Source organism: Cyprinus carpio, unplaced genomic scaffold (assembly GCF_018340385.1).
Source record: "Cyprinus carpio isolate SPL01 unplaced genomic scaffold, ASM1834038v1 S000000030, whole genome shotgun sequence".
Classification (NCBI taxonomy): domain Eukaryota; kingdom Metazoa; phylum Chordata; class Actinopteri; order Cypriniformes; family Cyprinidae; genus Cyprinus; species Cyprinus carpio.
This window is the reverse complement of record NW_024872783.1, coordinates 136,867-159,205: the sequence shown is the minus strand read 5'-3', so window position 1 is coordinate 159,205 and position 22,339 is coordinate 136,867. Positions and strand designations below refer to the sequence as shown.

Genomic DNA, 22,339 nt, shown 5'->3' with positions numbered 1-22,339 from the left:
CATATAGACCCCTTAAAAGTTTGTAAACATTGCAATGTCCCTGGGTGGGCGGGGCTTAGCTGGAGGCAAAAACAGGCGTGGACGCAATGTTGACAAGCGTAAGCTAGCACGTTATAGGAGGGATTAATTAAACATGGATGCAGAAGAAGGTTTGGAACTGTCCGAATATGTACAGTTACTGACTCTGCGGGACCGTGACAGCTATTTTTGTAAATTAACTCTCGCGGATGGAAGCAGGCTGCCTGACCCATATGCCATACAGCCACGGGAGTGGCATGAAGACTTGACGGGGCTGCCGAGGGTGGAGTGGCCGGACATCTACACTTACCTCATCGAGTCATCAAGTGTTTACAGCCGAGAAAAGCTACGGCATATAAATCCCTGGATGCCTACAACTATGTTGTTAATGGTCATGTTCAGACATTAAAGTACAACAATTTACTTGCAGATCTTTGTTTGGTGCAGTGAAGGTTGGCGACTTTTCACCTATAAAACTGAAACTTGCTGATTTGTATTAGATAAAACCAACACACCAGTACATAAGCTTAGATTATTTTACCTGATATGAAGTGTGCACTGCAAACACGAGCATTATTTAAGATCGTCTCCGTCCAGTCTGTATGCCATACCGCGTTCAACCACAATTGTCTTCTTTATTTCTGTGAAGGAATGTCTGCCGGGATCCGGTAAAACTTTAGTTTTGAACCAAAAGTGCTGTTCCTTCTATTTTGGCAGCCAAAAACACTTCTTCCTTATGTTTTGCCTCCAGCTAGAGCGGTGACGTCACAGTGACGTAGGCAATTAAGGGGTCTATATTGTCATAGTCATGTGTTTATTAGTCACGTTGAATCAATGAAAGCAGTTAAATCTTCTGTTAATTCAGCAACCGCCATAGGATTTCCTGGATTTCTTCTGTGGGGCATATTTGGAGTTTCTGCACGAGAGCGCCTTCTGGCCTTCGGTTGGAGATTTACTACTGATCACAGAACCGTGCTTCACTGAAAGATACGCATGACAATCGAAGCTTCTGCCTAATCACGATTTATCACCTTTGCGATTTAATTTTTATTAATCGTGTAGCCCTAATATATAGATATATATATATATATATATATATATATATATATATATATATATATACAGTGCCTTGCGAAAGTAATTATTTTTCATTTTGTTATGTTGCAGTTTTATGTTAAACTGCTTTAAATTACTTTTTTCCCACATCAATCTACACTCCATACACCATAATGACAAAGCAAAATAAAGGTTGGTAACAACAAGTTTATTAGAAATGAAAAAAAAAATTAAAAAACTGAAATGATTCCATTGGATAAGTATTCATACCCTTTTCTTTGTACACCTGAAATTAACAAATTAACCTGTGGTAAATTTATTTGAATGAGTATGATTTGGAAAGGCACACACCTCTCAATAAAAGGTCTAACAGCTGAAAATGCATATCAGAGTAAAAACCAAGCCCTGAGATGAACCAGGCACTGCTAATCACCTGCACAGTACCATCCCAACAATAAAGTGTGGCGGTAGCATCCTCATGCTGTGGGGCTGTATTTCAGCAACAGGGACTGAGGGACTCGTCAGAGTAGTAGGAAAGCTCAACACAGCAAAATATTGAGATAGCCTTAATGAAAAATAGTCCAGAACATTTAGAACCTCAGACAGGGCAGAAGATTCACCTTCCAACAGGACAATGACCCTAAGCATACAGCAAGAGTGGCTCTGTGAATGTTCTTGAGTGTCCAGGCCAGAGCCTGGGCTTGAACCCAATCAGATATTTCTGGAGAAACCTGAAAATGTCTGCCAGCCCCCATCCAAGCTGATAGAGCTTGTCGCGTCATACCAAAAAGACTTGAGGCTGTAAAGGTGCTTCAACTAAGTACTGCGTTAGGCATGTGAATATTTATGCAATGTACTTATTTCAGTTTTTTTTTATTTGAATAAATTTGCAAAGTTGTCACAAATCAGTTTTTTTGCTTTGTCATTATGGTGTATGGAGTGTAGACTGACGTGGAAAAAAGTTATTTAAAGCAGTTTAACTTAAGGATGCAACATAACAAAATGTGAATGAAATGAAAGGGTGTGAATACTTTCGCAATGCACTGTATACATACACACACACACACACACACACACACACACACACACACACACACACACACACACACACACACACATATATATATATATATATATATATATATATATTCAAACCTGATTCCAAAAAAGTTGGGACACTGTACAAATTGTGAGTAAAAAAGGCATCGAATAATTTACAAATCTCATAAACTTATAATAGAATATAGATAACATCAAATGTTGAAAGTGAGACATTTTGAAATGTCATGCCAAATATCAGAGTTGGAAAGTAACGGATTACATTTACTCGCGTTACTGTAATTGAGTAGCTTTTTTGTGTACTTTTACTTTTTTAAGTATTTTTTTAAATCTGTAATTTTACTTTTACTTAAGTATATTTTGTTTGAAGTATTGTACTTTGCTACATTTTAAAACACATTAATTACTGAGTAAAAAAATTAAAAAAAAATCGCTCCCTGGAAACTACTGCAGTAAATAATGGGCAGGAGGGCAAACTGGTGCTAAAATCACAAGAAAGATGCAGACGGACAAAACAGGCGTTAGTGGTGCAGACACCGCTGAAAACGAAACCCCGTTATTTTCTTAAGTTGAACTCGAAGGAAATGAAGTGAACCCCTGGCCATATTTATGCTTTATTATGCAGTGTAAGCTGTGCTTGCCTAGAGAGACCAAACTAGCAGCTTATAAAATCGTCGACAAGACATCAACCCTTCACAAGCATGTAGAGGTAAGCTTAATAATTGCATCGCTGCATTGGTGGTTAAAATGAAGCTTTGACATTTTAGCACGAGGTTTTGCACAAATTAGCCAAAAAGACAGTGGTGCGGAGTGTACGATATATATAGTCTGCGATAATATCATAATTGTTGTTTTAATGATGTGCGCGCGCATTTATAGTGTGTTCTTTCACTGTGTGATTCAATCTGTTGAAATGCATTTAGAATGATCACAAAATTGAAGATATAGGGGCAGAAAATTTACATATATCATTTCATATAGTAAATCAAAATCACACAAAGAATGCCGTCTTTTCCTCTAAAAATCATCATAATTACACACACACATACATACAGATATATATATATATATATATATATATATATATATATATATATATATATATATATTTTTTTTTTTTTTTTTTTTTTTTTTTTAACAGGTCAGTAAACTAGTTAATTAAGAGACTTGCGTTTTAGACACCATATTGCCTATTTTTGCTCTATTTATACAACAAAAAATAATTCGAGAAACAGCCACCAAAGCACAGTTTTGCGTCTCTGAGCAACATGACAGTGTTTCGTTCCTGAATGAATCAACCGTTAAAATGATTCGGTTCAATCGCAATGACTCACTTATTAACAGTGATTTGCTGACACATACTGGCCATTTTAATTTCACATTTAAAGTATCTTTTGATTTTTTTTTAATAATTAATTTCTTATAATTTCAAATGAGTATTCAACATTTTATGTCTTGTATATCAAAACATTATTCATGCATTTCTAACAGCAGGTTAAATGCATTCTTGTCTTGCACTAAACAGTGTGTAAATACATCTAAATGCCACTTCGATGAAGCTTCTGCATTACCTCTGCATTGAAAAGATGAGTTTGTTGATACTGATTTGCCTGGTAACAGCCCCAATGTCTTATTATTCTAAATAACTGATTCCTTTAATTAAAAACAACTAGGCGTGTCAAACTCAGTTCCTGGAGGGCCGTAGCCCTGCAGAGTTTAGTTCTAACCCTGCTCCAGTAAACATATCATGTAGTTTTCAAATAAGTCTAAATGTATGATTAGATTAGCTGGATCAGGTGTTTTTTAATTAGGGTTATATCTAAACTGTTCAGGACTGTGGCCCTCCAGGAACTGAGTTTGACACCCTTGGCCTGTCGCATTTTTGCCTCCCTTCCACTGTTAAAAATGTAACTAAGTAATTTTTACTCTGAGTAAATTTTAAATGAGCTACTTTTTACTTTTACTTGAGTAGATTTTTAGACGGCACTGAATACAGGAATGCTACTGTAATGGAAATCACAACATGGGCTAAGGAATACTTCCAGAAAACATTGTCAGTGAACACAATCCACCGTGCCATTTGCCATTGCCGGCTAAACTCTATAGGTCAAAAAAGAACCCATATCTAAACATGATCCAGAAGTGCAGGTGTTTTCTCTGGGCCAAGGCTCATTTAAAATGGACTGTGGCAAAGTGGAAAACTGTTCTGTGGTCAGACGAATCAAAATTTGAAGTTCTTTTTGGAAAACTGGGACACCATGTCATACGGACTAAAGAGGACAAGGACAACCCAAGTTGTTATCAGCGCTCAGTTCAGAAGCCTGCATCTCTGATGGTATGGGGTTGCATGAGTGTGTGTGGCAATTTTACCCTAAAAATCATAAAAGGCACCATCAATGCTGAAAGGTATATCCGAGTTCTAGAACAACATATGCTCCCATCCAGACGTCGTCTCTTTCAGGGATGACCTTGCATTTTCCAACATGACAATGCCAGACCACATACTGCATCAATTTCAACATCATGGCTGCGTAGAAGAAGGATCCGGGTACTGAAATGGCCAGCCTGCAGTCCAGATCTTTCACCCATAGAAAACATTTGGTGCATCATAAAGAGGAAGATGCGACAAAGAAGACCTAAGACAGTTGAGCAACTAGAAGCCTGTATTAATAAGTAAGAATGGGACAACATTCCTATTCCTAAACTTGAGCAACTTGTCTCCTCAGTCCCCAGATGTTTGCAGACTGTTATAAAAAGAAGAGGGGATGCCATTTTGAGATGTGTTGATGCCATGAAATTTAAAATCAACTTATTTTTCCCTTAAAATGATACATTTATATACCATGGCGAACGGTTCTGTCTTTTTCCGAGAACCTTTGCACCCCTAATATGTGTGTGTGTATATATATATATATACATATATATTAGGATATATATATATATATATATATATATATATATATATAGGCAAAAAGCATATTGGTTTAAAACCATATATTGGTTTTGGCAAAAAAAATAAGCTTCAAATACACATTTGGATTGACAACTTTTGCTATTGTACAGCAAAGGTTGCTGTCTCGTGTCTGCGTCCATCAATCTGCAATCACACAGCCAAAACGATAGAAGGCGCTGTCGACTACAGGAACAAAGTGCAGCAGAAGAAGAGTTTGTGAAGCGGCAGCAGTGTAAATGAATAGACTAAAATATATAAGCATTTAGTGGAATTCTCTCTTAAATTTAGCTGTTGTGTAGTGTTGTTACATGAACAAATATATTATTAAATTTTTGGATCTCTAGATTCGTTTATGATTTGAGCTTTGTCCTGTGTACATTAATTTCCAATGGATTTGACATTAAGTAAATATTGATTCAACCCGCCAAAGTGGCTAGTGGGAGTGGCTGTGTTACATGCCACTACTGAAATTGGATTGGTTTGATACTTTTAACAAATTATATAAATAAGTTATCTTTTTATAAGCATTAGCATTATTCACCAACATATGTTCATGTATAAAATTCCGTTTTCACACTGCAGTCGCACATTCATACTAGTTTTCATAGTAACAAAACTAAATTACGGTGGTTCATTGTTTCTGAGTTAGTTAGTAATGAAAGTTGAAAGATATTTAAAAACCTGACAATCTCTAGATACACAGTGTATTGAAAGGAAAAATAAATGGACAATGTTTCTAATAGAATAAGAAATATTACAACAGTATTATTTTTCATGTTCAATAAAGCAACAGGAGCATTTTTTCAATAAAACTTTAACATGCTTCATAAAAACTCTTAAATTAGTTCACGTCAAAGCATATATAAAATTTTGGGCTGCCATTTTTAGCTCATTAATTTAATTAAATAGCTATGGAAAAATAACATGATTACAATATTTTTAACGCAGTTAACATAACCGCCCCGCCTCAGACCTGTACGTTATCTTACATTTCATGCAGTTGACTGTTGACAAACATTATGCAGGGCAACAACTCACTGCATGACGTAATCTATAAAATGCAGTTCCTTATCAATACTACAGTACTGCGTCTGCTTAAGACACTATGGGAAAAAGCCTTTTTTCTCCTGAACTGAAGCCTTTTTTCAATCACGCAGTGAAACTGCACGACCATTGGTTTGTGTAGTTTATAAAAAACGAATCAGTGGCTCGGTAGCGGAGCTGCACAAGCCTATGGAGATAGAGCCTGCCAGAATGGGCGGAGCCATCTGGCTATATAAGCGGGCGTTAGCCACAGGATCCTCAGATTTCTTCGCCTTCAGCGACAACTACGCTCTACACTGATCTGAAGCCTGCTCGCCGTTAACACAGCTTCGCAGCTGGAACTGGGACATCTCAGCACAGTTAACCTGCTTCTTCCCCACCTCAGCGAGGCAGCAGTTCCGGTCCATTTCCCCTGCTGCCATCCAGCGATTCTAAAAGAGCTTACTAAAAGAGCTTTGCGTTGTTGCAAATGCCGTGCTGTTACTGTGGTTCAGGCAGTTCTCCCCTGCATGGCAATGACGGCCACACGGAGTGCATTTCCTGCTTGGGGAAATCCCATGCGGTAGCTGCGCTCACGGGAACTGAATGTTCTCACTGCGAGAACTTCAGTCTCGCCTCTCTTTTCATCACGGATCAGTTTCTTTTCAGAGAGCGACTCCACCCCCACGCCCTCCCGTTTTCTTCCTCCCAGGGACCTGTGAGGAAGAAACAGCGGGGCAGAGGACTCAAGCGTCTGGCTGAGAGCGAGCTCATGTTGGCCCAGATCCCGCGTGCCTTGCCCTCACCCCAGAGAGAGAGTTCTCCCATCCTTTTCTCCCGGTCTGACCAGTATCCCTCTGCTGGCGTGAGTGATCTGGTATCATTTGAGGGAAGTGAGGACGAGCTGCTTGATGGCAGCATGTCATTGACAGATAGATTGAGGTCCACGATGAGCTCACCAGATCATGGCGCGCTCCCTACTCCGCCCGCCTCCATACTTCTGCTTCATCCGCCCTAACTTCTATCGATGGCGCTGAAGAGAAGGGGAACAATAAGCTTCCTCCCCTGGATGAGTCAGTGGCCGCGCACCTCTGCCCGCCCATGGCTATCGGCTGGAGAACAAAGGCCGCTCATCCGTCCAAGCCTTGTAGGAGCACTTTAGCTCTCACTGTACGTACCTACACTTCAGCTGGACAGGCGGCTTTGGTGCTTCATTCAGTGGCAGTCCTCCAGGTCTTTCAGCCCAAGATTCTCACATCTTCAGATATGTAAATTTTATTAATAGGATAAACCCCTTGAGATGTAACATCTCGTTTTTGAGGGGGTCCCAACATACAAAGTTAAGCAATCGAACATCTTAGGATCGTACAAAACATAACAAAATTACAATTAACATTACAAACAATAAACACACATGCCACAAAACAATAACAACAACAAAAAGAAAAAAATTCTAATTTTACCCCACTGAAATAACAAAAATAATCAATAGATAAACAAAATACAATTATAAAATAACCTCAAATCAGATCAAATACCAGTGACAATAAGTAATCCACAAACAAAAATACTAAAGAAATAATAATAACAATAACAATAACAATAGTGATAGTTTCAATGATAGCATGTACAGTCCATCTAAAAATAAGATGCTAAAGATCGTTTAAACAGCCAAAAAGATGTAATGGATCTAATGTCTGCAGGCAAGTTATTCCAATCTATTGGTGCTTTAAACATTAAATGCTCTTTTGCCAATTGTTTTTTTTTTTTTTTTTTTTTTTGCACGAGGAACACAAAAATAAATCTGAACAGAATGCCTAAGTTGATAATTTATTAAACAAGGTACAAAATATCGTTGCAGGTAACTGGGATAATTGAAATGAATATATTTAAATACAAATTGAAGCCAATGAATATGTCTTCTAACATACAGTGATCATCATACAGTGCATCATACATTATACAGTGATGAGTAAAAAAATAACAATCCAAAACAAATCTGCAGACTCTATTACATGCTATATTAAGAGGGGCAAGATCTGATTTTGATGCCGTTTGATAAACCACATCACAATAATCTATAAATGGAAGTATTAGTTGAGAGGCAAGTTTCTTACGAACACTATATGTAAAACACTTTTGAGAACGATATAAAGTACCAATTCCAATATTGACATGATTAATATGTGATTTAAAGGAAAGTTCAGAATCAAGCCATACACCCAGATATTTTATATGATCAACTTTATGCAATGGAGTACCATCAATACATGATACAACACAAAAAGTAGAATTGGATTTAAGTTTCTCTCTAGAACCAAAAATCATAATATATGACTTGGTTTTATTAAGCACTAATTTATTAGCCAAAAATCACTCTTGTAACATGTTAAAATCAGACTGAAGAGATAACTGAATTTGTATAGAATTGAAATTAGAAACATATATGATGGTATCATCAGCATAAAGTTGAACCTGACAATTTTTGGTTATTAATGGTAAATTATTTACATAAATAGAAAAAAGAAGTGGTCCAAGTATAGAACCTTGAGGCACACCTCTTTGATCAAAAAATCAGATTTATTCCCATTTATATTATGCTATTAAGCCATGTTTCAAAGAGAGTGATAATATCAGGCTTATTTAAATCAATCCACACACAAAGTAAATCAATTTTACGTACCAAACTTCTGATATTCAAATGCATAATTTTTAATCCCTTAACCTGTTAGCCAGCACCCCCCATTATGGGACTCACAGCTGAAAGTGCCCTACCTAACTTAAAATTAAAACGGTTCCTTACTTCAGTGTGTTACCCACATAACTGTACTTTTTATCAACCAGAGTTCATAATGCTCAAAAATATTAAAAGTTATAGACACTGAAGTGCCTTGAAATTTTTTTTACCACACTGAATTTTTTTTTTATTTGATATAAAAAATACATGAAATCAGTCCTGGAGCAATCTAGAAAAGTAATGGGTTGAAAGTCAAATGTCTCATGAGTTTCTATTTCAAATCTGAAGGAGAGACCATGAAAAATGAGATTCCTGCAACCATTTTTCTGAGACTATGTCTATTTTTTTATAATTCATCGGTTTAAATTATATTAAGCCTTAAAGTTCTGCATAATTAAGGGCATGGCCACGTGAGTGACGGGTGGACTGCCGCTGCTGACAATGCCGTCGCGCTAGGTGGGCGTGGCTTCAGCAACCAGCTCCCACCTTTTTGCCCATTTTCGATTATCCGGGAGAGTCGCGCGGTGACTCGCTGCCAAGATGGCGACGGCCCGCTCTGCACACTTTGAGCTTCAAAACCGATCTTGAGGAGTCTATGGGTGACGTCACGGACACTACGTCCATATTTTTATACAGTCTATGGTCACGAGCCATCACGAGAGAGCGCCAGAATTCAAATAAACAATCTTCCGCCTATCTTTCACTTCTTTTTTTTTTTTGGTGGATCGTCTCATTCTGTTTGTGACACTGTATGCTACAAAACCATGCCGTTTTTTTACTACCAAGAGGCAGTTTCTGAGCGTGAGTTATTCCATAACGGACACAAACGATTCTGTCCCTGAAGAACTGAAACGTGAACAAAGGAATTATCATCCATATTACAATGTTATTGCTTCATTGGACTAAACGTGCTCCATGAGATGTCGTTCAGTGGACCCTTACCTTTCTAACTAAACCAGGATTTACAGCTGTGGATGCGTTTATGACTCGTTATTACGACGAATCTGGTATGTACTGCATTTTTATTCATAATGTTTTGATGTGTACTGCTTAAACAAATTTAGCAAATACATTCTTTATAAGCTTTCCATTGAAAAAATGCTGGAGGCTTAGACCTTTATAAAGATATATAGTTTGTCAAGATTAAATTTGTCCCGTTTCATTTAATCTATTCGTAAATACTGACACGTGCAAACAAGGGGGAGTTGAGGACACCGGCATCTAGGTGCAGGTTAACAGGTTAACCTTATCCAGCCAAAAAAGTAACTAAAAATAATAGTCACCGATCAACCAAAAAAACATAACCAAATCCAAAAATCCATTACAGCTAGGGGTACAAAAATAACAAAAAAGAATAACAACACAACAAACAGACAAGACACACTTATAAACAAAACATACACACAAAAAAATCTACCACACCCTTCAAGAATGACCCAGCTGCCCCCAACCCCATTATCCAGGGCATTCCGATAAGTAAACCAAATAGAATAAATCAAAACAGTTTTAATCAACTCAACTGAAACATCATTAATAATAACTGTAACCGTAACTATGAGGAAGAAACAAACAAATAAATAAATAAAAATAACAAGCAGTAACATCAGGGATGTATGACAAAATTCAATGGTCAAAAAGAACAAAAATATAATGAATATTTTAAATTACAAAACAACCAAAAAAATTCAAGCATCAGCCTCACCACAAAGAGCCATTATCCTGTAGAAGAGCTCTGATTTGACATGTAAACTGCTTCAGCATCTTTGCAGCGTTGCTGTTTACCATCGACAAAAACACACAATGTGCAAGGATAACGAAGAAAGTATTTCATAAGTTCACGGAGCTTATGTTTAACTGGATCAGCGCTCCTGTGCCTCTTCATCAAATCAACGCTGAAATCTGGATAGATATCTATACGTGTCCCATTGTAATCAAGTTTCTTTTTCTCCCTCGCAATCCAAAGAATTTTCACCTTGTCCTGGAAGTTGAGTAATTTAATCATGATAGGCCTAGGACTGGTTCTATCGCTTTGACGAACTTTCATAGAGAGCGATGAGCCCATTCAATAAACAGGGGATTGGGAAAGTTATCTTGCCCCAAAAGCTGTGGAATCAGCCGGGACATAAAGCCAGTAATATCATTACCCTCCACTGACTCCTTAACTCCAACAAAGCGAAGATTAGAACGTCGACTACGATTCTCCAAATCGTCAACTTTGTCAATCAGGTAAAAATTATCTTTCTCCAGTTGTTGAATCCTAGCGACACACTCTTGCACGTTGTCCTCATTAGCCCCAATGCGCTGCTCCAACAAATCAACCTGATCTCCCATAGTACCTAAAGAGTTCTGAATACTGTTCAGACAACAATGGATGGAATCAGTTTTCACATCAAAAGTCAGCATATCAGTCTTGATCTGTTGGATTGCATCCCACAAGGTTTGAAGTGAGATATGCGGCTCATCCATCGCAACAACTAGCAATCCAAGGCGTAGATACAAAACTTATATAAGCTAGCTATATAGAAAGACCCTATCTCCAACAGACAACCAGCAGTCCAATAGTAAAGGAGATCTTACAAAGCTACTGTAGTAGCGAAAATAGCGATGTTAGGTGTTGAGTTCGACACATGTTCACTCACGCTGCAGCCATCTTGAATGATGTAATGATGAGTCTGGCCTGGACCCCGCGACCCTAAGGAAGCTGAGGAGCACAACTGACCTGGTTCTGTGCGCCACCAAGACCACCTCTCAGGCAATTGGGAGATCGAGCGCCATTTATGGCTGACGCTAACGGAAATCAAGGGCATGGATAAGGTTCCCTTCCTTGACACGCCGGTCTCTCCCAAGGGTCTCTTCGGACCGGCGGTCAAAGGATTCGCTGAACACTTCACGGAGGCACAGAAATCGTTCCAAGCTATGCAACATTTCCTGCCAAAGTGCTCCAGCTCTGTTGCTACCTTTAGTCACCCCAAATCTATGCCAGCACCTGCCGCCCCCACTGTTCAGCCCGCTAAGGCTCAGCAGATACAGGAATCTCCCGTTTGGCCAGAAGCTACCCTCTTCCTAAGCGTCAGGAACCCTTACTTAAGATTGCGTTGGACCAGGCACCTCAGTGTCTTCCTGATCTGTGGGACAGGAAGAGGATGAGGGCAGGTCTCGCTACAGCCAGACCGCCTCTCTTAGACCTCCTGACACCCTGTTTAACTCCGGGTACAGAGGAAAATGTGTTTGTTGCTGATCTAGTTACCATGCTAATAAATAGTGTTTTAACTATACGTTTGTATATTATATCAGCTGCATAGTTGCTAGTTACAGCCATTCAGTTTATGGCAGATTCATTTGATCAGCCGTAAAACTGAGATTCCTTCAAAATTCCCTATAAATATAATAACTAATTCCCTTTGTTTCTCTTTGAGGTCAGTACAAAGGGAATACTTTTATTCAGCAAGGATATGTTAACCCTCTGGAGTTGATGCCCGCGTATACATGTGTTGAGGCATTTTCTCCTGATAACCCCTAAAAAGAACTTAAATTACCCTTTCAGTTTTGATCGTACAGATAAGAGCAATACCGCAATCAAATCTGTAAAGGGTCTAATTTTATTTGTATCCACACATAATAACAACAAAACTTTGTGCATTTATAAAATAAAGAAAACAAACAAGGTGCACTGTCTGCAGCCTTGGTCTGCGGTGATCTTCATTTAGAAACGCATTATTAAAATGAACTGTAACTCAGTGAATACTCAATACAGAGTCATAAAAAAAAAACCAAAAGAAAGCTTGACATGTCTACTTTTAAACTAAGCAAAAACAAATATGATACCAAAAACAAATATTCTGTGATAAAGTAATCCATATGAAAACAACGCAATGTCCAATCTTTCACGTCTCCCTTCATTATATCTAATGCGACCACGCCCATGGCCGAGCGCGCTATTGAGATTATAATCATCCACTTGAAGCTCGCAGCGGGTATCCGCCCTCATCAGAGCAAACAAAGCAGTGAGACTGTATTTCACGTTTTTTAAATGTTACTTTTCGCTTCGCACTGAGAGGAATAAGACATAATTCACCTCAAGAAGACCGCTGAGAGGAATAAGATTTGGATTACCTCAGAAAGAAGAACGGCTTGACCCAGCAGAGATAAACATGAGTAAGTCGTTTTTATTATTAATCTGCTTGTATTATTTTTCATAACTTGTACACATTTTACTAGTTAGACTTTTTCCAAACTATAATTCCTGACTAAATGCATAATCAGGTGAAACATTATGAAGTTTCATTTACATCATCTCAATGTTTCACGATGCCAGGATGTTTTTTTTTTTTTTTTTTTTTTTTTGTATGTTCTATAACATAGACAGCAATACGATATAAAAGTAATATGAGTTATAATGTTGCTAGCTTAATGTCAGTAAGAATGATTAGACAAAACTGTGATAGGCTATTCTCTGTTCACGAATATAGCCATATATGTTTATAACTATATATACTGTATAGGCCTTCATACAAAGCATGCTTGTGTTTTCAAGAATGTAACTAAGCTTCTGTTCATCAATATCTGCTCTGGTGTAAATACAGTATTTTTAATGTGTTATACCCCGTCATTGGTGTTTGCAAGCGTCTGAGGTAAAAAAAAATAAAAAAAATAAAATAAAAAGTGTATCTAGTAAGTTGTAAATATCACTGACAATAAATATGCTATGTGGTAATTGTGTTCTTTTTTTTCCCTGTAAATTACTATTAGTATCAGTGACCATCACAATATTGTTAATAATGCAGTTTATTTGCGTAAACGGCATGCTTACTTTTTTATTTCAGATAAATAATAACCTGTTGCAAAGTGAGCCCATGCAAATAAGCAGCCCACTCAGGAACCTGACACAGCTAAGACCAAGCGAGGCACACACTCCCATCTCTTCAACGTCTCTTCAAAAAAGTATGTCTTTCAGAGCAAATAAACAGTATACATTTTGGAAATGCCAGGTATGTGACGTTCATTTATATATTTCAACATGACACATGTGCCTGGCATTTATTTTATCCAAAATACAGAAAGTTGCATTTGCTAAAGCAGTAATATTGTGAAATATTTTTACTATTTAAAATAACTGCTTTCTATTTGAATATATTTTAAAATGTAATTTATTCCTGTGATCAAAGCTAAATTTTCAGCATCATTACTCCAGTCTTACTCCAAGTGTTACAATATACACTATACCATTTAAAAGCTGGGAGTCAGTATATCTATCTATCTATCTATCTATATATAAACACACAAATAAATATAAATACAAATAAACTTTTATTTAGCACACAAGTGATGATAAATACAATAATAATGTTAAAAAATACTCTTCTCTCACAAAAAAAAAAAAAAACCACCTCTCAAAAAAAATAATAATAATAATAATAATAATAATGTTTTTTTTTTGAGCAGCAAATCAGAATATTAGAATGATATCTGAAGGATCGTGTGACTTGAGTAATGATGCTAAAAATTCAGCTTTGAAAGTCAGCTTTGATTGTTCCTAATAAACTGTTTAACTGCACCCACAAGTGAATCTCAAGTTATTTTGTGGGATAATTAAATATATTCTAAATAAACTACAAACTTCAAAATATATACATTTATTTTCTCCTCACATTCTTTCTAGTAACTCTTCCCTCTCAGTCACACACCTGGCTGAAATGCTCATTATGCAGCTCATTATACGGGGCTTTGTCTTCTCAGGTGTGAATCACACAAATATTCATGATAGTTGATGCCTACTCACATTTTTGAAACAAAAAGTGTCTTAGAAAATTTTAATCAATCTATTGTTTTCTGTGAGTGAGTAAACAAGATGATTTTCACATCATTTTGAAGCAAAAATTCTAGGCTACAAGTTCAAGGTTTGACAGTGTTGTGAACAAATGTTTGGTTGTGTTTTATGACCTTATTTCAGTGACTTCAAAATTGTAGTTTTTTACTGACCACGCATAAACGTTGTTTTCTCAAAAACACAATCATGTACATACATGCTATTTACATATTATTGTAGCCCAGTTTGTACTGAATACAGTGTTTTCAGACTTTAGCCATGTATCTATTTATAAGCAACTGAAAAAAAACACAAATGTCAGGGGATGTCAAAACTTCTCCAGGCCCCCAAAACCCCCTAGACCTCAGAGGGTTAAATTGATAAAAAGTGATAGTAAAGATTTATCATTACAGAAGGCTTCTATTTTGAATAAATGCTGTCCTTTTAACTTTTTATTCATCAAAGAATCATGAGAACACTCTAAACAGTCAAGCAACTGCCTAGCAACCACCCAGAACACGCTAACAACTGCTTAGCAACACCCTGGCAACCATTTAAATTACCTTAGCAATTGCCTAGCACCACCCAGAACAACTTAGCAAAAATCTTTTTAAATGTTTAAACTTTCAAACTAGGCTTTGACAAACTAACACCAAAATCTGTTAACAAACTTTACTCTGCTTATTTTGTAATTAATATTACAAAAATATTTGTGAATATACAAAATTTTGAATTCTTTAAAAATTTGTGTGTGTTATTTTAGGAGACCTTTTTGGAGAGCAAACAGGATGGTGTGTCTCGGAAATACATCCCACCCGCAAGGTATGATGACCTTGATGAAACCTGTTTTTACACAAACACAGACATGTTCTGGTTAGAGCTGCATGATTAACCATTAAAAGATTACAAGCTTGATTTAAACACTGGAGTTTCCCACAGGTAAGAAACATACTTGTGATTGTAGCCAGTGGAAAAGGATGGCATTATATCACAAAAATTGCCCACTCTTATTACATGTGATAACAACAAATAATGTGCACCATTTAACACAAAATATTGTACAAAGATTTATTGAACATTTCCATTAATTTGCGCTAATTTCGTCAGCTGCATTTTTAGTCACTGAAAACTTTAGACATTTTTAGTCATAAATTTTATTTCATTTCAGTCAATCTTGTCTACCGAAAAAACAATATTTGTTTGTCATTTTAGTCTTATTTCACTTTTTTTCACATAAGAAGCTGCATCTAAAGTGACAGATGTATTTACACAGATTGTTTAATGCATCTCAGAAGTCATGAGCACATTTACTCAAATGTTTTGAGATTAATGTTTTATAAAGTGTAATATTTTGAATATAGAAATATGAAATTATGGAAAAAAAGTAATGATATTTTTAAATATAAAACTAAAACTGAGTCTTAATGAGCGAGTCAATGAATCATTCAGGAACAAGCAAGTGACTGACTTGGTTCTAGAATTGGTCTTTGAATCATTCGCTCAGATTTGTTAAAAATGTGAATTTATTCAGAAAGTTACCACCTATACGTATTGCTCATAGACTCACAGTGCTTCTGCTGTGGCTTTGTTTGGAAAAATGAAAAATAAAAACTGACAATGCTGTGTCTAAAGTGTAAGCCAACTGACCTTCCTTTCAGAAAAAAAAAAACATTCTTTATTTGTGTGATTATTGCTTAACTGTACTGTATGTTATAAATAGTGTATATATATATATATATATATATATATATATATATATATATTGTGGCGGGGTTGAAGGAGGACACGACTCGAGGATGATGGTAAGTTCCCCGAAGGGTGGATTTTATTCAATGGGAAGGTGGTGATAGGTGTTGCTGTGAGGCGGTTTGGTGCTCGGTGCTCGGCGTCTTGGCTGTCGGTGCGCTGGTGCAGTGTGGGGCCGTACTCTCCCGTGGCTGGTGGCGGTCACACGCTGCTCTCTGTGGGCAAAAGGAAAGACAAGTTTCAGCCGAGTCTTGTGGAGACATCTCTCACCTCTGTGCCGGTTTGCAGGGCTTATGAGAGCAGCGGCTGATGGGGCACAGGTGTGGCCGCTCAGCCCGTGATGAGTAGGTGCAGGTGTGCCTGCTCCGTTTCCAGGACGACGCTGACGAGAGCTCGGGACCCGTGTCACACTCCCCCCCCCAAGCGTCGTCCTAGTCCTCTGGAGAAGCGGGGAGATAGGGGGAGGGCGGGGAGTGGAGCCTGACAGACCTGTGAAAGCTGACCACAGGCGGGAGAGTCTGTCGGCGTTGGCGTTGGTCGTCCCCGCTCGGTGTTGTACGGTTGAAGTTTGAAGTTGAAGTCCTGGAGCGCCAGGAACCACCGCGTCACCCTGCCGTTGGTCTCCTTAGCCCGGGCCATCCACTGCAGGGGGGCATGGTAGGTCAGGAGGGTGAAGTGGCGGCCGAGGAGGTAGTACCTGAGCTCCAGGACTGCCCACTTGATGGCCAACGCTTCCCTCTCTACCGTCGCGTACCGCTGTTCTGCAGGGGTCAGCTTTCGGCTGATGAACATCACCGGGTGTTCCTCACCGTCATGGCCTTGCGAGAGGACGGCTCCTAACCCGGTGTCTGACGCATCAGTCTGCAGCAGGAAGGGGCGGTTGAAGTCGGGGGCACGGAGGACCGGTTCCGTGGTGAGGGCCGCCTTGATCCGGTGGAATGCTGCCTGCTGCTTCCGTCTCGGAGGTGGAGAGAGACCTTCTCCGGCTGCCCCTTCCTGGTCAGGTCTGTCAGGGGAAAAGCTAAGGAGGAGAAGTTAGGGATAAAGCAGCGGTAATGCCCCGCCAACCCCAAAAAGGCCCGCACCTGTGTTTTGGAGGTGGGCTGCGGTGCGGAGAGGATAGCTGCCACCTTTCTTCTCTTGAGGTCTGATGAGGCCGCGGCCCACCTGGTACCCCAAGTATTTGGCTTCGGCAAGGGCCAGATGACACTTCCGGGGGTTGGCGGTCAGGCCAGCCCGGCGTAGTTCCGTTAGCACCCTCCGCAGCCACTCTAGATGGTCCTCCCAGGTCTCCGAGTGAATTACGACGTCATCCAGGTAAGCCGCCGCGTAGGCCTGGTGCGGCCGGAGGAGGACGTCCATCAGCCGTTGGAAGGTGGCCGGGGCCCCGTGTAGGCCGAAGGGAAGGACCCGGTACTGCCAGTGGCCACTTGGGGTAGAAAACGCCGTTTTCGGTTTCGCCTGATCCGTCAAGGGGACCTGCCAGTAGCCCTTTGTAAGGTCAAGAGTGGAGATGAACCGGGCCCTTCCCAATCGGTCCAGTAACTCGTCGACACGGGGCATGGGGTAACAGTCGAACTCGGAGACCTCGTTCAGGCGGCGGAAGTCGTTACAGAAGCGGGAGGGTGCCGTCAGGCTTCGGAACCCATGACGATGGGGCTGGACCATGGGCTGCGTGATGGTTCAGTTACCCCTAACCTTCCGTGGGGCATGGGCTCATCCTGTGGGCCGGGAACCGCCGGCCTGCTCACCGGACACTGGGTTTGCCCTCCGGCGTGCGTCGCTCCTGGACCACCCTCCAGGGAAACGGCGGCGCTCTCTCCCCCTACCTCCCGGTGTTGGGTGGCCTCAGCCAGCTCGATGGCCTCGACGAACTCATCCACATTGGCTGGTTCCGCATGCCGGCGGCCTGCCGCAGTCGGGCGGGTAAGAGCACGTAAGAGGCGGTCGACCACGACGTGCTCCGCTACTGGAGTACGGTGGGGACCCCCGGCCAGCAACCCAGTGCTGGGCCAAACGGGAGAGGGGATAGCGACTTGGGCACGGGCCGGCTGCCGAGGTGTCGAAGGTCCATTCATTACACAGTCTGGCAGCGCTGATCGGAGACAACCCATCCGTCTAGGACTCTCCTTCTCCGTTTAAATTCCAATTAAACATAATCCTCATAAACCGTCTTTTTTTTCAAACTAGGTCCTAAGTTTTACGCATAAGCAAACAAATCACTGCTGCCGTGACTAGTCTCAGACTCTATAGGTGCAATAATGCTTTTTCAGCCATTTGCTTAAAATAATCTTAAAATGGTTTTAAATTACTCATTCTGCCAATGTCTGAAAGCTGTGGCGTCACCGTGATTTTTTGCTTCCAACAGCTATTCCAAATAATACGTTGGTACACGAAACGGTTTTTGTTGAACATGAATGAACGAATTTGCTGGAAAGATGCCAAGGGCATTGTGGGGCTGTATCTCTGCAAGGTATTACATATGTAAACCAACTTCGTATGCGTCCTTGTCCTCTCACACTGCCCACTGCAACTCAATTTGGTCCACCAGTGCACTATTGGCGAAAGAGTAATAGAAACCATTCATTAGGATTAATAGTAATTTTCGAAGGCTGAAATAAAACGTTTGATGCATGAGGCTATTGTAATGAAGGTGGTGGCATCAGGCGTTGCTGGCGGGCGTTGCAGCGACAACGACATTTCAATTTTTAGAGGTAATCTGAAACTCTTGTACACAAGACATCTTTGTGATTATGTTTGCAATCCTCTTTTCTTAACTCCTCGTAAAGCTGGGTCCGATTTTCAACAACATCGAGGCAGCTAATCTCAGACGTGCTGGCCAAAAAACGGGATTGACATCGTGTTGATTGCCGAGTCTTGTTTGTACATCTCACCGGTGTGCTGGTTTGCAGGGCTTATGTGCCAGCGAATGATTGGGGCTAGATCTCTGCAAAAACGTTGACATATTCACCCACATGTATGGGTCATTAACACCTCACCTTAGGCAACGGATTATATCCGTTGGATGTCTTATTATATAGGGCAAGCACGGGTTAAGGTGCTAGGCACTATTGAAACGTTGGCGTTTTTATAGGTGGCCAAGCAACACGGTGTTAGCACCTATGGTAGTCCGTTGGATTCTTATTAGGGGCCACATAGCATCCGAAGGTGCGTAGAGCACTATGAAATGTTGGCATATTAGTTTAGGCCAAAGGTTGTGAAGATGGGAGGCAGCCTTTTGATCGTTGGCGTTACATTCGGGCCAAGCACTATGTTCTGGGACGGTTACCTGCATTCGAGCCTCCGCTCGGACCACGTGACGCCACCAGCGGGCTTAATCTGTATCTCTTAATATCAAAGATATAGTATATATTATATATAATAAAAAAAAATATAAAAAACATTGGCCGCACATAGGAATGCTGATGTAGAAATTCATATGAGCCATTTAATCTCGATCAATTCCAAGATAAGAGTGGATAATCTAGATTAAAATCAACATGCTTGACCCCAGGTTCCTCATTTGGTAATAGCATTCCTGTGTATGATAGTAGGCCTCACAGTATTATTTTTTTTTTGTTCTTCATTGGACAGATAAAGTTTTTTAGTATTATATATATAATTGAATAATAATATATATATAAAGCATAGAATAAATATGCTATAGGACTCATATACTATAGAGCCAATAAGCAGGCCACAACTTTCCTGAACGTGCTTTCTCCACTACCCAAGTCCCTCAAAGCGCAGCCGAGTTGTGCTATTGGACAGATTAAAATCCATCGAAAAATGGGCATAATTTATCAATAATAATAAATGTTATGGTTATAGGCTAAATTAATAACTGATTTAAATGATCTAGTTTATGTATACCTTGGAGGCCACATACTTTTCCTGAGGATTATTTATAGAACTAATCTCGTGGAGCTGGTTCGAGTCAAACCAGCATAAATTGAACGAATGTATTTACAAAACAACGGTAGCTTTATCAATGACGTCATTGTTAGGGGGAAAGGTAAATATAGTTATATTATGATTTTAAAATCAGGTGATATTATTTATTTATAAGTAAAAAGCAGGTGGATGTGTAGGGTGAGTGCACTTGATTAAGATTCAGAGCAGCGCTGTCGTTAGTTGGCTTCTAGTAGCTTTTGAACCATTTTAGGGCTGGCGCGTATGACCAGATGCCAGTATATCTTCAATATAAATACGTAACAATGACGTTTATATTTCCAATAACCAGTTAATATATGTAGCTGATTTTTTTAAAATCATTATTGTCATTTAGCCTATATGTCAGGCTATTATTTACTTCAATACTATATATATAATTCTTATAAAGCTGTCCCACAAATCCAGGTCTTAAAAAAAGTAAGCACATGTTCAGCAATAGAGAAATAGTAAATAACCTAAAACAGAAAAATATGTAATTTTGCTATAATTTCATTATTAAAATTCATTAGGATATTTTTCTCAATAAGTTTGATTTTTTTTTGAATCTCGGTTCCAGACTTTAAATGGTTGTAAATATCGGCCAAACCTTTGTAGGAATTCCAATTAGAATTCCAAGGCTCCAGTCTCGTATACTTCCATTATTTTTTTTTTTGACTTCTAGGTTCCAGCATTATCTACTTGTCTTGTGTACCGTCATTGTGCCGATTTCCGGTCTGCTTTCCAAAGTAAGAAGATATAGGACCATTTGCGCTACAAGAATATCTTCCCAATTCTGTGTCAAATGCACAATTGAGTTTAGATATGATTTGTCTCCTGTTTAAATGACAAATGTGAAACAATGCTAGTTATTCTAGCAAAAATAGATGTAGGATGTGAGCACTTCCTCGGAAATAATAAAATGTTGAATAAAACGTGTGCCGTTGCTCAATGCTTAGCCTCTTTGGTGCGCAACAGTCGTTATAGTTAAGTATTGTGAGAGGCGACGATGTTGCCACTGAAAGGAATATGAAATAAACATGCAATATAATTAATCTCTTCTACTGATCAATACGATAAATAAAAAAGTGTTTGTTTGTCTTATGTGCTATCTTCAGACTTCAAAGGAAATGCACTCAGATTCTGATATCGTCCCCAAAAAATATGAAGGCTAGTGTAACCTCGCCTATGATTCGTTTGCGCATAGAATTGTTATTAAGAACTTCCATTCTGTTCTAAATGTTTCATGTTTCTAAAATTAAAATAAAAAAAAAGTGAAATAAACCTGTTCCTTATATTCGGTTGCCCTCGTGCAGTGGTGCGCGCAATGAAAGTCAATCGAATCACGGTGATTGGGGCGGGTGGGGGGTTTTGCGGGCTGCGGTTTAACCGCATATTACGCGGGGAATTTATTGCTTTTCAGAAACCGCGGTAAGAAAAATTCAATACCGTCCCAGGCCTACCAAGCAACGAAAGGTGAGTAGGCACCTATTGAAATCGTGGGCATTAGTATTAGGGGCCAAGCACCGAAGGTGCGTAGGCACCGATTGAAATCGTTGGCGTTTTATTTAGGGGCCAAAGCACCGAAGGTGGCGGTTTCTTCCGCCGCAAGTCTATGGCAAGCCCATAGAACTGCTTGCAGGAAAGTTGTGAGATTTGGCACACTGGTAGAGGGCATCTCCACCATTAACCATAGCAAATTTGAAGTCTCTAACTCCAACTCTCAGCGTCCCCACTTTAAAACCACTTCAAAGTTTTAATGTTTAATGGTCATAACTTTTGAACACGTAAGCCAGAAAATTAAAAATGAAAAAACTTGTCCTAAACGTTTAGTCCATGCGGGTGAGTCATTAATGACATAATTTTTGTTTTTTGGGTGAACTAACCCTTTAAGGAATTGTGAACCCACTGCATGGTTCTTTGACCTAGAGCATAGAGGTATGCGTACTGTTTATCAGGAGGGCATTCTGGTGGTGCAGGTTCACGTCTGTTGAGCACGTTGGATCCTCTT

General features: G+C 39.4%; 1 protein-coding gene across 1 annotated transcript in view; it reads left to right on the top strand.

Annotated features, from left to right (window-relative positions):
* becn1 (beclin 1, autophagy related) overlaps positions 1-22,339 on the top strand; it is a 158,647-nt gene that overhangs the window by 49,411 nt on the left and 86,897 nt on the right. The window contains exon 4 of the mRNA XM_042753804.1: positions 15,416-15,474. Coding sequence (XP_042609738.1) covers positions 15,416-15,474 — 59 coding nt within the window. The remainder of the gene's footprint in view (positions 1-15,415; positions 15,475-22,339) is intronic.